Raw genomic sequence first — 17,100 nt, 5'->3', positions numbered from 1 at the left:
GGTACCTACCTAGAGCAGAGCTTACAGTTTACTTTCTTTGGAGAACAAACAAGTTTGTACTTTTCCCCACAACCTTGAAAAATGATCACAAAACATTCACATGGGTGCAGTTACAGGTCACGCTGTTGCACTGAGCATGATTTATGCTTTAATGATTTACTCTTGTTTATGCTTCAGGAGCATAATATACACTCACCATAGGACAAAGAAGGAGACCTTCTTATCGAATATAATGGTGCTGTTAGTACAAAAATACACACACAATCTCTCGGTTTATTGTCCTTTCCTGCTTCACTGCTAAACGGCCTCATTCCTATGACACCATGCCTGTGGCATGTTAATTGATCCACAGGCGTGTTTGCATCCTCACAAGGATCATAAGCATTTTGAGTTGAATCCTGTGTGCCACAAGGAAGGCCGTGCCCTGTGCCGGCATGAAGGCTATGAGGTGAGACAGCTCCAACCATGGGAGGGACAAAACCTCTAGCAGCAGGATGGCTTTGCCATGTCAGCTGTCACTCTACCCCATGGCCTCACATCTGCCTGCTCAGATCTTCTGAGCTCCCGTTGACTCTCCAAAACACATGGAAGGGATCTTTCTAATGCGAATGTTTCATATAAGCTTTTGGCTAGGACATCTGCCCACCACTCCTCTGCTGTGCTTTGCTCCTCTGAGGATCAGACACAGACATCAGTCATTGCATGACCTCGGCCTTCCTGAGCTCTTTGCCAGCCCCTCTTTTTGAACATTGTCTTCTTGAGATGTGAAAGGTGACATAATTGAGCTAAATGCTACCAGAAAACTCAATTGTAATGAGACCGCAAATCCCTCTGTGAGTTTCAAAATGCTGAGAAACTTCCGTAAAAATCTTAGCAGGGCTTTGTGTCTTTCCTCCTATCCGCTGAACTGAAAGAGCCTCTCAGTTTTTCAGTGCTGTGGGTCGGAAAGCCATGTGTGCTCTCTGTCTACAAGGACCAGGGCTGGGCCTCAAACACATTCCTTTTGTCCAGAACTCAGGCAGAGACTTTGAAAAAAACAGAGTATACTGGCATACATTCTCCGTTTATACAAATAAGGGAGATAATGCACTTTATATCAGATGAAAAGCCATGGACTAGATTTCTCCTTGGTTGAGGACTAGCTATAGAACCCACTCAGCTTTTCTCTTGCTGCATGAGTACCACAGAGTAAAAGGATCTGAGGATGTTAGCTAACAGCCAGGTGAACATCAGCCAGCAGTGTGTGCAGATGGCAAAGAATTACTTGATACTCAAGTACTGTGTTCAGTTTTGGGCCCCTCACTACAAGAAAGACATCAAGGCCCTGGGGCACAGCCAGTGAAGAGCAATGAAACCAGTGGATGATCTGAAGCACAATTCTTAACGGGAGCAGATGAAGGAGCTGGGATTGTTCAGTCTAGAGGAGAATCAGGGGAGACTTTATTGTTCTCTACAAGTCACTGAAAGGTTGTGGTGAGGTAGGGGTTGGCCTCTTCTCCCATGTAACAGCAGTAGAATGAGAGGAAATGGCTTCAAGTTGCACCAGGGTTGGTTCAGGTTGGGTATTAGAAAAAAATTATTCTCAGGAGTGACGAATTGCTGGAATAGGCTACTTAGGGAGGTGTTCAAGAAATGCAGAGATGTGGCACAGGTGGACGTGGTTGAGCAGGCATGGTGGTGGCAGGTTAATGGTTGGACTAGATGGTCTTAGAGGTCTTTTCTGACCTTAATGATTCTGATTCCATCCCTGCACAGGGCACGAAGCAGCCAGCAGCCCTTCACCGCCACAGTTCTGTTTGCACCCAGTTGCATTAGGAAGGCTGGCATCGAACACACAAGGCATCATGAGACTGCAGCAGGCCCTGCAGTGAGCTGGGGCTGCCCGGCACATGCAGCTAGAGGACTAAGGAAGCGCCGAGCAAAGCCAGGCTCCCACACAGTACTGCGGTGCTCTCGCTGGGGCCTTCTGCTTGCGGGAACTGAAAGACAATGGAAACCGTCCCGCACCCGACCCAAGGCGCGCCAGCTGCCACGCCGACGCCCACCGCCTCAAGATGGCCCCGGGCGGCGTAGAGCGGGCACAGCGCCCGCGAGCCCTATCCGTGCCCTGCCGGCTGACAGGTGCCGGGCCAGAAGCCCCGGCTGAGGCAGCCCGCCCGGCCGGGGGTACCGCGCCGGCGCTCCGGCGTCAGGAGGAGCCGCTCGGTGCCGCTCTTTCTCCCTCCGCCGCCGCCAGGCAGACCGTGTGCGGTGCGTGTGTCAAACCCACGTGTTTCGGGCGCCCGGCGCGGAGAGCGGCGCCGAGCGGCCGGGCCCCAACGCACGTCCGCCCGCCTCGCCCCGCCGCCTCGGCCCGGGCCCCCGGAGGCGTTCGGCCCCGCATCGCGGCCCCGCGGCCTGCGCCGGCCCCGCGGCGACGGCGGCGGCGGCGGGGAGGGGAGGGCAGGGCGGTGTTTTCCTCCGCGGCGCCGCGGCCGTCGCCCTGCCGCCGGCGAGCGTCAGGCGGGGCGAGGGGGGGCCCGCTCCGCGCCCTTCCCCTTGCCCCCGCGCCCCGAGGATGGCAGCGCTGCCCGCAGAAGAGGCTGGCGGCCGCGTCCCTCCTCTTTTTTTTTCCGGCGGCGGCAGCGGCGGCGGCGGCGGATCATTGTTGTGTGGGAGGAGGGCAGCGGTGATGGACTTGATCTCCCGGGTCTCCTGCTGAGGCGGCAGCACAGCGCCCGCCGCCAGCCAGCACCCGGCAGGGCCGCGCCGCGCCGAGCAGCGAGCGACGGCCCCGGCGGCCGGGGGTCCGCGTCTGCCTCGCCGCTCCCGTCCTCCCGCACGCGGACACGCAGCGCCCTCCTCCTCCTCTGCCCTTTCATCCTTCGTCCCGGCGTCCTCCCTCGCGGTCTCCCGCGGCGGCAGATGTGCTTGGGTCCACCGCGCAGCTGGGACTATGGTGAAATTTCCAGCGCTCACTAACTACTGGCCCCTCATCCGCTTCCTGGTCCCTCTGGGCATCACCAACATCGCCATCGACTTCGGGGAGCAGGTAAGGCGCCGCCGCCCGCTCTCCCCCAGGGCCGCAGCGGGCAAGGACGCGACGCAAAGCGCAGCCGGGCCGGGCCCCGCCGTCTTCTGCCGCCAGCCCGGGAGCACCGGGGCTGCCCCGACCTCAGGCTGACGGGGAAGGACTTTTTAATTCCCCCGTGCATTTCGGGATTATATAACGTGACATTACATAATGCGTTCGAGGGGCTCTGCGCTTCTTTCCCCCGTCACCGCCCGGCGCTGCCGCAGCGACGCGGTCCCCCCGCGGGGCCGTCCCGAAGCGAGGGCGTGCAGCGGCCGGCCCGGGGGTGGCCGCGGGGCTGCGGGCCGGTGATACCGTGCTGCTGGCCGCGGCCCTGCTTGAGACAGCTAGCGGGTACGTGCACCTCAGCCCTGCTAAGATACCCGAGTGCTGTGGGGAATCTCGGGATGTCCTGATCCCAGCTTACAACCTTTCGTACTTGTCCTCTGCTCTTTTGCTCTTCATTAAGGATGCTCATCTGTCATAGCATCATGCAGCAGAGAGCTCTGTGGTCTCTCCGTTTGGTGTTTATGACAGGTGAGGCCCCAGCCGTGTGTCCGGCTGTGATACAGGGGCTCACACCACCTTTTTATCAGAACGCTGTAAGCTCATGATTTTAAACTGGGCAACCACAATAAGTATTGCATTCTATACAGCTTTTCTCCTTGCTCCAGATCACTCAGTTTTCCAGATCACTCAGGAGCTCTTGGTTTGTTACTGGAGTAGGCACCTGGCTCCCATACTCCAGAAGCAGATACCAGAAAACTAATGCGTACTTTCACCTGTTTATGAGGAGGAAAGCCAAAGGACACGTATTACAGTAGGAAAAAAGTTATCATGTGTTTATCGTGCTTATCTTAATCTCATTTTGCTTCCTAGTCCTTTAAATCTAAATAAGCTGTGATGTGAAAAAATTGCAGTTCCATCCTTGTCTAACAACTGAGTACCTTCCTACTGACTCAGTCTTTTGTAAATCATGCTTAGGAAAAAAAAGAAAAGGTAGAAGCAGCAAGGGAAATGGTGACTTAAATGCTAATAATTATGCCACATAAATAGCATACAACAGAAGTTAAATTGAAAATAGTTCGTTCAGCAAATGCCATGTGACAGGTGCGTGTATTCAATTAATTCATACAAGGTCAGCTTCATTCAAAACCCACATCAATCTGTTAGGAACATCCTATCTTCGGTATGCTCTGAACTAGAATATGAAAAAATAGCAAACAAATACCTCAATTGTGTAAGTGAGGGCTCTTCTGTGTGATCTGGAATGAGTTACACAGCAAGGATGTTAATATGCAGATGATACTTATCTAGCTTATCTATCTTTTACAACAGCATGCAAAAACATCTCAGAAAGTGGATTTTGTTTGATAGCCATGGCATAGGTTGAGACTGGCCTTCTGGGGGTGTTAGGGTACCTATTTTTAAGTGACTGGATAGGTGTTTAATTAAAGAGGGAAAAATCTAGCAAGTAGTGAGACTGCTGAAGAAAACCTGTGATCAGTAGTGGGAGCTGGAAAGAGGCATTTTGTACCGGCCTAGTGAGAGCTTACCTATGTGGAAATCAGGAAACTGAGGCAGGGACAAAGCCACTCCAGGTCAGAAGAAATCCTCTTATTGTCGAAAGGACAGTAATTGCATCGAATTGCATTGAAGTTTTACTTGTATTACATGCATTATTTTTAACACCCATAGGATGTTAGGACTTATGTTGCTGAAAATACATTGGCTTTCTGAGCCAGTCACCTTTCTGCTCTCCAAAACTGTAATAATCTTAATGACAGGCCTGAAAGGAAGCCACGTGAATGGATGTGCCAACTGATAGCTCTGAAAGGGCTCCGGTATGTCCCTCAGTGAATGTACGCTTCGGATAAAAAAGATTTCTAGGAATGATAACGGCAGTCAAATTATCACGAAGTAAAGTGAACCCCTCTGGACAGTACTGTAAAAGAAACAGGAGAACTAGAGATCAGAAGTAAGAGATGACTGCAAAAAATGAGGCAGAGAATGTACATTGCGTGAGCAGGGAGGATAGGTGTTTAAAAATACCTTAAGTCAGAAACTTTTTTGGTATGTTGTGTTCATACATTGCTTTGTCAAGCAGGAAGGGTATTTGGAAGAAGTATTCAAAGCACAGCCTTTGTAACAAAACCGAACAATATTAGCCTGGGTCTGAAGAGTGCAAAACAAAGTCAGTCTTTTATTACCGGAGGGACTTTTCTAGGTGTCAGTTAGTTTTGTTCAACAGCCAACATCAGTAGGAAGCTGCCAGCTAGTTGTTAATGTTGCTGTCTCTGGATTTCTCGCAACTTTAAGGTATACGGAGTACTTGCAGAATGTATTTTGTGAGTGCCATTCTTGTCCTGTACCATATGTTTTCTTTGACAGTTTTGTTTAGATGGTAGGAAGTAAAAAACGCTGGAGCAGTGCTCATGAAAGCTGGCAGGCTCATCTCCTGCAGTTTGCTCAGCACCACTGTAGCCAGAGAGGAGTCTCCTGGTGACCCTGGAACCCTTGTCCAGCAGCACTTCATGCCAAGGCTGTATTACAGAGCTATTCCAGTTCGGTCATCTGACCTCGTCTGTTTACCTCGTGACACCTTCTTAGACAAATACCTGGTATCTTTTTGTACTAAAAAAAGTAATCCTGATGTATGACAGGGTAGATTGCCAGCAGATTGGTGAAGTAAACCATTTCTGATCCATTTCCATTACCTTCTGCAACCCATTTCTCTTACAATTTATTCACATATCTTTTAGGAAATTTTCTTCTGAGAGAAAGGCCTTCAGGAAAATAACCATTTTCCCTTTTCTGCAGAAACAGTGTGTTTGTGCGTATGCATGCATGTGCAGGTATGTGTTTATTTACTTATCCTTATGTACACCCACAAATGCACAGGACAGAGCATTTATCCAAAGAGCTTGGCACCAGCAGAAGAGAGATTAGTGCCTTCGTTCTGCCGGCAAGAGCGTTTCACTCTTAGAACCTTATCCCTGGATTCACTATTACCGGGTGCTTTAGATCAGGATTTGCACTACAATTCCTGACTTCTATGGAAAATGTTGTAAAGTGTACTTGGAAGGAAATAGATCAACTGCTCCCATGCGGGGAAGTAGAGCACAGCCTCAAACAACTCACCCAGCAAATAGCACTGCTGTAACCCCGTGCATTCGGAAATCTGTTGCTTTCCTCGTCGGTTTTCTATGTAACACACTTTCAGAGCTGCTCATGTATACCATGATGGGCTAATTTGTAGTTTATGTATTGTATTAGAACTATTACCAAGGGGCTGAGGTGAGGTGTAGTTTATTTAAATGGCTTCCTCAGAAGTGCACTGTTAGCCTTCAGCAGGATGAAATACAGTTTGCAAGTACAACTGGTGACTGTCTGCTGCTCATGGGAGAGATCAGGCAGATGGCAATATTTTGCAGTATCTGGACCCTCAGTGACCTATCTGTAGTGGTCCCTTATTTTTTCTAGTTATCTACTGGAACAGGGGTGCTTTGTCCTTTTACGCTACAATGCAGCTGGGCCCTGAATCTTTAGTTTCAACTGATGTTGGCTAGGTAATTTTATTTTCAAACACTACTATTAGGCATGCAGACATAGTGTTCAGTGGGATGCAGCTACTTGGAAACTGAACCCAGGCAAGCAGAGTCCAACTGCCAATTTCTCCTGAAATCACAGGAGAGTTTGTGTCCTGCAGGGAACTGAGCACAGTTCAGTAGCTGGGATCAGGCAGGTGAACTATAAAGGAAGTGATAGAGATTTTGGATTCTAATATATATTTATTTTTTCCTAATAATTCTTCAAAAAACAAACCTTTTTTTCTTGTATTTAAATGCATTTCTCTTCGTTTTTCCTTAAAAAAAAAAAAAAAAAAAAAAAAGTTGCCAGAAAAGCTGAACAAGTCATGAATAATGTATCAAAAAGAATTAGTGAGTTTATCTTCTGTCCATGCCATTTGCAAACTGGTAGGGGGTTAAACATTTTGATTAATACTTTATGAAGCTCATTTTTGGGGTAAGTGTTATTGTCTGGACTTTCAGAACAAGCATTTGGAGGGATTTGGGCCAGGTTTCATAACCTCATTGTGCCACAGTTCATCTGGCTTTGAAGTGTATTCGTATGCCTGCTTCTGTGTCACAGGACCATAAGGAGTGCTCTAAGATGAAAGGTGCTGAGCAAGTGCAAAGTACTCCTGTTACTGCTGCTACCAGAGGTCAGTGACTCAATGAAATTTTGCAGGACTTTAATATCACACAAACAAGGAACCCAGCAAGGTCTTGTAATTAGTGTAGATGATGACTGTATGCTGTTACCACTAGCAAAGTGTGAGTATGATGGAAATACTCGATTTGTTTTTAACTAATATGGACTACAAGAAATTCTAAATTAAATTAGTAAATTAAGTCTTATCTGAAGGCATTGTATAGAATCAGAAACTAAACCTGCACAAAGTTGTGATTTGCAGGATGTTGATCTGAACACTCGTGCTTCAGAGACTTTCTGTTTCTGGGCAAAGCACATCTTCCATGCCAACCTGAGTCCTACAGCCCTGGCTGCTAAACAGTTGTCTGCAAAGCACTTGGAGGTTTCAGGCCAGTGCTAAATGTTCTGCAGACCCTGTGGACAGTTCTTGAGAATACGTGAGTGATTAATTATGCTTATGTGGCTGCATGGTTATGTGGTTAGTTGCAGTGGGCATTAAATGCCAGACACACCAGTCATACAGAGCATTTGCTAGAGTTTCACAGCAAGTGGCACACAGTGAGATCCAGGGAGAAGTCAAAGATCTAATAAAGTGCTAGCAGACAAAAGCTAAATCTCAGCAGTGCATTATTGTTCTTAACTGTAACAAAGATGCATTCTCTCAGCAGCTGAACTGATACGTATTTTCATTTGGTAACAGGTATGACACAAAATCAACAGGTAATGTAGAGTTGTGGATCTGCTTGGATATTACTAGAAATTGTCAGAACGATCCTCAGAATGAGGAGCCCATTCCTTGCTGTGCTCTGTGCTGCTGTGCTGTAGAATATCTAATCTGGGCATAGGATCTGTAGCGTGCTCCATCAGTACCTTTTTTTTCATCCAGCCCTCTCCTTCCTTCACAAGATTGATCAGCTCCTTGCTTTCCACCCTCACTGTTCCCCCCCCCCCCCCCCGCAATCAGAATTTGCCCAGTAGGTTGTTATAAAACTTCTTGGTCTGTGGGTTGGAAGCTATTCTCCCTAGCAGAAGATTAAGTGGTGTGCTGGGAGAGCAGGGGTATTTACTATATTGCCCTAGTGATCCCCCTTGGGCAGAGGGCTCTTTCTGGACTTATCCCAGTCCCTCCCTGTGGAAGAATCATGTTGTGGCCAAGTACTCCAGCTGCATGCTGGGGGACAGGGCGCTTGAAGTCTTCCCCTTCCTTCAGTGAAGTCCAGTAGATGAAAACAGCATCAGTAAGAACAGATATACCCCAAGTCTAATTTTAAAGCATTGTTTCAAAACTTGAGTTTCGAAAGGGTTTTGAACCACCGTACTCTGCATCATAGAAGAAAAAGCAAAACTTCTTTTTCTGAGTCAAATAGTTTCAGGTCTTTTGTTCATTTCTTTCTCAAAAGCATTTCTGTTTACATTTAATTTGATCTGAACTCGTTTATTTTTAATCTTTGCTCACTTTGCTGCTACATGGATAACTTGGATGTGTACAAAACCTTGAATAGCATGACCAGTCTTATGACTATTTGAAGATAAGTGACTGCTTCTATATGCAAAGAAGGCACAGATGCTAGGCTCCAGCTCTGAAAGTATAGATTCTAACTATTAATTGACTTGATCCTAGACAAGGCATTTATCCCTTTCTTTGTGTGAGTCTTGTCAGTTCCAAAATAGAGTTGTGTTTCACAAGGCAGTTACAAAGTTTATTCCTTCATGTTTGTAAAACATGGATGTAAGTTGCTGTATAAATAGAAAATGTAAATATAGCTGCCAACTCATGCAGAAACCTCCATGCATAAAACTGAGCAATTCTAAACAGATTTTGCTTTGTAGCTACTTTGAGAAATCTGTGATGTTCTTAAATAGCATATATTACTGCTAAGCTCAATTCCAGTTTAAATGGCATGTCAGAACATGCATTTGTACAAAAGAGAAAAGGAAAATTTGTGATGACCTTAGATTTCAATGAATTAATCTAACTAGGTATTGATTCCTCGTCCTTTCAGTACATGGAATGCTGTGGATTTTGGGGAGGGAGAAGCAGGAACATTAATATGAAAGCACACTATCAGATTATATTTTTTTCTGCTTGCTTCATCTTCTACTGACATGTTCCTGTAGCTATGGTATAGGCTGCTGCTGCCTCTTCCAATAACCATTCCATAACCATTAGCTTGAGAATTAAAAAGAATGGCTGTGGGAACAAGAGACCTGAATGGCCCATGAACTTCTGCTCCCGAAACAGCAGAGCTCTGCAGTTCTCCACCTTCTGTTTGCTCTGTGGTATCACTGCTGTGGAAGATTTTGCACAGAGCCTTGTTACCCTACATTAAAGTTTGTTTGCATGTGCAGTTTTTCTTGATTAGTTCCTTTCTGATATACAGTAAAATAAAAGTGCCTGCATAAAATGTTAACTACAAATTAATTCAAGGTGTAAACAAGCCTTTGGTTTCAAGGAATGCTGAAGTACAGCATTGCTATTTGTGAACGCAGTTTATTTCCATACCCATTTCAAGAGCATACTGGAAAAGACAAAGGACAAATACTGGAGAGTAAACAACAGTTTGCTAAAAATAAAACATAGTGTTAGAATGGAATGAAATAATATTTAATTATTTTCTCCAATATTATGCGAGTAATTCACTGTTTCTTGTTTGGCAGGAGTATTACTGCTGGAGAAGGGGTGATGGCATGCCCAGTTTGCTTTGCTGATATGGCACCATTTCTTGTTGGTGGCTCGACAAGAGTCCAGCTTTTAGTGTGGGAAGTGTTTTGACTACATTGTTGGAACTGGCAAGAATAAACTGTAACGCACAACTTAATTTCAAATGACTCGCTCTAGAGAGCTCTTTTGCTTTGCAGTTGAATTGCTATGGCCGTTGTTTCCAACCTTTTTCAATTTTAGTGCTCTGAAAAGCTTCCAGTGGAGATGCAGAAAGAACATCCATACAAGTTGGATGGCGCATTAATGTTTACATTTTTCTCAGTTACCTGCTTCTGATGTCTTGTACGTAGTTTTTTTTAGTGCAGTTTAGGTTTTGTGGGCCATATGTCAAACACAACACCCTAACTGCCACCATTTTTTTTTCCTGAATAAAGTCACATAAGTAGAGTATGTAGGCACAAGGGGCAAAATTTCACTCCATCCACTGTTGTTTTTAGTGATGGTATTTGACATTTACTTCCCCAAAAATATAGGATTTATGTTTGTATTTTATTAGATTATTTCTGTATTTGCATTGTAGTCTCACTGTGTTCGCCCTTCTTTCATTCTGCTGCAAATCAGGGACCAGTGTCTTAATTTTATAACCTCTATGTCTGTGAATGGCAGCTGCTGCTCTCTAGCCATGGAAGGTAAGGTGAGCTGAACTGAGGCAGGCCTCAGGCAGCTCCCTGCCTGTTACGAAGATTTTCACTGCTGTGCCATACCAGTATGCTCCAAGAAGTTGGGAGCCTTTGATCTGAAACTGTAGTTCTGCATATGCAAGACAGGCTTGCACAAGTCCAGCATTACCATTCCCTCTGTCACCAATTAAAAAGTGTTTAGCACATTTGAAGAGAAAATAAGTAGTTAACAATATTACAGTATTACAGGGCAGGAAGACACTTTACATTTTCAGTTCTGTTAACAGGGAATAAAATGTCAGTTACATAAGGAGAAATATTATAGAAATGAAATATTTGTAGCTTGGAAAAAAAAAAAAAAGAACTTGATAACTGTCTGCAGTTCTATGAACTGCAATGTGATTATGGTGGAGAAGAAACAGTGTTAGCTAGGTCAGTGCTTCAGAGGAGAACGTGTCCCAGAGCAATAAGAGAGGTTGAAGCAATTAAACATAATTTAGACCAGAAAGGTTTCCAGACAATTTTTCCAAGTAAAATGCAGTAGTTGTTCCAGCTCATACGTTATTTAGTTCTAAAATATGTTGGCATGAACAGTGCTAGGCTTTAGATGGCATTAGATGTTGGTGACATTTTACATAGGCTCAAATTCAGTGAATTGCTGAAAGCAAATAATATTGTGATCGATGTAACATACTGCACATGATAAATCAAACCTGAAGACCACTCTCTCTGGTGAGAGAGTCAAGCAACTGGGAATCTATGAACTTCTCAAAAAAGATCAGTGCAATCTAGAAGGGCAGTGTAGTTAAGGACAGTTAACATGGACTTTTCTTTGTACAAGGACTCAGAGGTTTGGTATTTCTGATATTAATTTCAATCACTTTGGCTTTTGTGATTATGATACGATTTTCATACATGATAATATTCTGTTTTTAACACAACAATTCCCAAGTTCAGTGTACTGAGATGGCTTGTTAGGAAATCAGTTATGTACTTAAGTGTTGCGAAGTCCCTTTCATGTTCATTTTAGAAGTGTGCAGTGGAACAGCGTATTCTTTGCTACCTGAGCAAGCAATATGCAACTCTAGAGTCTTGGGAGCAGAGCTGGGGAAAAGAATGCAAACAATTTGAGGTTCTCAGGATCCAAGGAGCCTTCTAGTGTGAAAGAAATTGAGTGTTGGAATTTCCTCAGTGGGGAAAAAGAGAGATCTTGCCTCTCATTTTACAATGGAGGTTTGCAGAGAGTCTCTTAATAACAGCGTCTCTATCTCTTTAAAAGAGATAGCTGCCTTGAGAAGACACTCAGCAGACACAAAGGGTGTTTTGGTTACTGTGATGACATAAAATACATGTCCTTTCCACACAGTAGTCTTTTCAGTTCACTACTGTGGTTCATTTGCTTTGCCTTGTTGTCTGTTGGGTACTGAAACAGTTTAGTTACACAGGCATCCTATCTGCTCACAGGTAGCTACCAATATCTGACTTGGGCAGGGAAGGGCATCATACTAGGTCCTGTGCACATGGATTTCCCAGGTAATTTGCTGGCAGCAAAGGGAAGGCAGGGCTCAGATCCCTTGCTCCAGTCTCAGCCTCTGGAAGGGACGTGTGGGCAAGCACATCTCTCCTTGTTTTCATCCCATTCAAACTCTTGCCTTCCTTGAGGGATCACATCTTGATAGTCTCAGACAGTCATTTGGCCCTTGCCCTGTTATTAGCTTTTATAATTTACTTCATCAAACCACCTCACTTCCTCATCCACTCTAGCATTCTGGAAATGACTTGGAACACTTGAGTTAATTGCAATCCACCGACCAAGAAGCTGCTTACGGAGAGGAGTTCAAACCTGCTGCCAGTGATAGCAGGAAGAACCTGCTAAACATGGGATGAGCTTGGGAAGACAGCTGGTTTCCCTCATTCCCTCATTCACTAGCACCCGTGCACTGTCTGTAGGCTGCCCCACAGTTGGTAGGGAATAAATCTTCCCTTCTCAGTGTATGGATCATCTTCGCTATCAAACTTTAATCTCTTATCTCTTGCTCATACTTCTTTTTGAAGCCCATTAAAATAACCTCAGTTTTTAGTCACAGAGATGTTTCTGTCAATTTTACTCTGCTCTTCAATAGTACAAAATGACTGATAACATGTAGCCACAAGTCTACTATGGCAGCATGATCAGCTTGCCCATGTTTATGTCAAGTCATGACGGTTTCACAGTCTGAAGCATTTGCTTTAGAAGAGAAAGGAAGTTTAAACCATAAAACATTTTTAAGATCCACAAAAACCTTTCTGTTTGCTCCAGGTAAATACATTTCTCAATTGCTTCTCTAATACAAAAGATAAATGTGCATAAACACGCACATAGAGTGAGCATGAAAAGAGAATACATTTACAGAAAAATGGTTCACTGAGTGGTACTAAGTATTGTGCTGATTACTCACTACTTTGCATGTGAGACAAGGTGGCTACAGAAAGGACAAAAGCTGCATGTGGAACTATCTAGGTATTTTCATGTGTGCATGACTGTCTCCTGTAGTTTGAGACACCTCTGGTTACATGCTACAGTTCTGGTTGCATGTGCAAGTGTGGCTTTATTTTTGAATAATTGATTTTCTACATGAATCTCATCTTCTTGAAATATAACCTTGAAGCACTCCTGCTCACGGCACCACTGTTCTTTATATACTTGTGGGCAGACATTTTGCTTCAGAGCTTTTTATTTCAAAGCATGAAAGCATGACGACCTTTCAGCATTCGCCGGCTTGTTCTTATATGAGCTTTCTGAGATACAGTCAACGGTCTACTGGTTAGGACATGCTCCAGCATTGTAATCATCTTTGGAAGAGCTTTTTTCAGCAAGGCCTTCTGGATTTGTTATAAGAAGTGTTGTTGGTTGTTTTTTTTTTTCTTGCTGATACTGTTCACAGGCCAACATTTCTCTCTTCAATAAATTTATGAGGAAACACGGCAGGTAGCCTGCTTGACACTTTCTTATTCTAGGGTTGACCTATTGGTGAGCTTTGAATCACTCTCCAGAAAGGCAGCTGTGAGCTAACTTCTCCAATTCACAGCATCCCTTTTTTGTCACCTGCAATCTCCAGCCTCCTTATGAGCAGTTGTATTGCCAAAGACATCTTAGCTAGCAAAGGCACAATCCTTGCCTCTGAACTTAGTGAAGAGAATGTATGTTAAGCTGCATTTGTGAGGGTTCACTCAGGCTTGTGGTAATCTGCAAATGTGGCTTCTTCTGTGTTGAATGTATCTACTGATTTAAAGGTGGAAATGGGGCAAGTGGTTAAAGAAAGTTCTAGATTAAGGAGGAATCTGCAGGAAAGGAAAAAGCCTGGCAACTTTTGCTTTAGCAGTACCAGGACGTCCCAGAAGTGTGCAACTAATGCCTGTCTCAAGTCACAAGAGCTTTTCACCTCAGAAGAAAAACTAAGATATTTACATACCATGTGGCTGTGGGGCCATACTTTCATGACTGATATCTTGCTGAATAACAGACATTTTTTCCTCCCTCATTCCGCTCTAAGTCTAAAGCGAACAAAACCAGTATAAACTTAGATTAACAAGAAGGCAGTTGGCTTCTCTATGACCACTACAGAGGAGAATGTTAAGCAATACAAGTCCAACGGGTGATAAAGGATAATCTGCTTTGAACTGTAGAAATATATGGAAAGAAAATCATGATTCACTACTATCCCTGGTCTTTTTTCAAGTGCAGATAATTATATTAGCTTCACCCCAAAAGAAACCATTATGTATCAACAGTGGTATCAGAAGAGCTTGCCTTACCTCTTGAGAACTCTTGAGTATGAGCTGTATGGCAAGAAATAAGTAAATCACCTATACATGTCTACAGCTGGAAGAATAAAGAGTTTTTTAAGGTTTTTTTAGTCTTAACAGGCTCTTAGCATTAGGGACTCTAAACACTTTGCTGTTGACACAGGGTAGGGGGGAGTGATACACAAACAGCTTGAATGATTACGAAGAAAGAAAGATTAGTAGCCATTTTGCAAGAGGTTATTAGAGCAACTTCTAGGATTTAGTTTCAAAGACAACTCCAAGCTTTAGCATCTCTCATTTGCTCTCTGTAAGGAGTAGTGCCTCTGTCTCATGACATTTAGTATCAAATACACGTCTTTCTGTTTTGACTAGATAAGATTCTGTAAGCCTCAAGTCTACTGTGTCTGTCCCTTCTTCATGATTCCTTTGTGAAAGCAAGAAAACATCCCATTGAGAAAGAGAAACAGGATATAAAAATAAGGATCCCTGCATATCACTTAATCCTTTTTTTTTCTCTTCCACTGCATGGCATCACACCAATGAAGCACAAGTGGCCATCTGCAGCCTGACAAGTTGAATCCAAGATGACCTACCATCATCAGTTTAAGCTTCAAGTACACATTTTGGCCTCTTTACTTGCTTACATATGTTTATGTAAAAGTGACTGTGTGTCACATCGTTTGCCTTCAGCTGAGTCCACCATCAGGTCCTGTGCCTTGCTAGCTCCAACACTGGGCAGCTCCTGAGCTCCTCAGCCACCACTCCTTTCCGTAGCGTCACTGACTAACGCTCTTGTCTCCAGAGCTGTCTGTAATCTTCAGGGATCTGCTAACTTGCTGTCATCTCATAAATCTAATTTTCTTTTGCTGTGCCTTTTCCAAGGGCTTTCCTCAGAATATTTTCTCTTAGCATTTGTAGGCAAACTGCCACCATGGTAATGACAGCAAGGTTCCCGTTGCTAAGCCCCTCATAAATGAGAGGCCCAGCTCCAGAAGAGGAATGCTTACTTGACGTCTTTTTGATATTTGTGTGCTTTGATTTTAGGCCCAAGCTAAGCACATGCACTGGTATGTATCTCATATGAGGCAGCAAGGCTTCAAGTTAAGAATGTGTGCTTTGCAAAGCTGCAGGACTTTATGTAGCAATTAGTCCATGCTTGTCTCTTCTTACTCCTGCAAACATGCAGTTGTGGTGCCAGGAAACCTGCTGTCTGGCTAACTTTATTTCTCCTTCCCATCCCACTGTGCTTGAGTAAGCTCTGGGTCAGTGTTGTTCAGAGGCTTTCTTTCTTAGCTGGCAAGTTGCCTAGCTGCAGTGCTGGCAAGATGTAGATGTGACTGCTCTGCCACTGCCAGTGACCTGTGGCTCTCTCTTGTCCTCACCCTCAGTTGCTTGTTTTAGATTCCTGTTCAGCACGATGATGTGTAGGGGGAACAGTGACATTTTTCTTCCTGCATGCTAGCATCTGATGGCACGTGGTGAATGCTTGCTCTCCTCACTGTTTTTTTAAGATGTTGCACACAAAGGTCAAAGTGATTATTCTCTCACTAAGTCTTAAAGCCAATTTCTGGATCACAGACGAGAATATCATTGCCTGCATTCCTTACATGACTGCTCATCCTGCTGTAGCTGACCGATGATGTTTTCTTACCTGCAAGGTCAGAGATAAAGATGTTGAAGTGCTGAGGGAATCTAATCTCACCAAAGCCTCTTTTGGATCACAGAATCATTCTGTTCTTTGGTGTATTCTTTTAAAAGCAATTCTTTTTGGAAGCCTTGGAGAAGCATGTTGAACTCAGTCATTTGTAAATGTCATGAATATATTGTGTGAGGCATTCCAGATGTTGTGAAGTAGGTGTTCAAGGGAAGGTTTCAGAAAGAGATGTATCCATTGTTAACTTGTGCAACAGAATTTCATCTTGACGGAATTTGGTGATGTTTATAACCATTCTTAACAATATAAATATTTTTAAAATGCTATATATAATTTGATTTCAGACATTTTCAGGTCATATGTAAATTAGTAAGCTTGTTCCAAAGCGGAGATGAATGACACGAACAGCATGGTGTGAGTCAGACCCATTACCTGTTCTAAATTAAACTAGTCCTGAGCCAAGATTGATCTTAAGACAGTGAAAATATCCCCACTTCACAGAAACTGATGACGTTTCTAGTTTTATAGTGAAGAAAAAGTAAAGCAGAAGAGCTGGGGACAGTAAAGAAGCAACAAGCTGACTAGCATGCAGGAAAGAACAGAAACATTCAACAAGCAGTAAATACTCTGAATAAAAAAGTTATAGGAATAATAGCTTCAGGGGATAGGTTTTTTGGCTTGCCTAGCACTTCCAAGAATTCGGATTGTAGATTTCTATGTTTACCAAAGTAGGTTCATCTCCTAATGAAAATGAATGGGTGTTTCTCTACTGAGGCACTGCAAACTGTTTGAAATATCACTTGCAAAGGGCTTCTGTTCTCTGGAAAAAGAAAGAAGTATATGAAATACACAAGGATGACGTAAAGGGGAGAAAATTGGAAAGCTTGGAGGATTTATCTGATGGTCTGCCTCCCAACAGAGATAAAAATATATATATATTAATATATGACTCAACTGAGATTTCATCTGGGGTTTCTTTGCACATGCTTCTGGCTGGACATGCTTAAAGCAGGTCAATTGAAGCTTGTTCAAAAGATTAGGGGAAAAAAAA

At 44.0% G+C, this 17,100-nt stretch overlaps 1 protein-coding gene across 1 annotated transcript in view; it reads left to right on the top strand.

The window, feature by feature from the left end:
• The first annotated feature begins 2,492 nt into the window (after positions 1–2,492).
• The window catches only part of ANKH (ANKH inorganic pyrophosphate transport regulator), a 97,567-nt gene continuing 82,959 nt past the window's right edge, over positions 2,493–17,100 (top strand). Inside the window, exon 1 of the mRNA XM_048940162.1 lies at positions 2,493–3,031. Coding sequence (XP_048796119.1) covers positions 2,936–3,031 — 96 coding nt within the window. The 5' untranslated portion in view covers positions 2,493–2,935. The remainder of the gene's footprint in view (positions 3,032–17,100) is intronic.

Source organism: Lagopus muta, chromosome 3, assembly GCF_023343835.1.
Source record: "Lagopus muta isolate bLagMut1 chromosome 3, bLagMut1 primary, whole genome shotgun sequence".
NCBI lineage: Eukaryota > Metazoa > Chordata > Aves > Galliformes > Phasianidae > Lagopus > Lagopus muta.
This window is presented reverse-complemented; position numbering and strand designations above follow the sequence as displayed.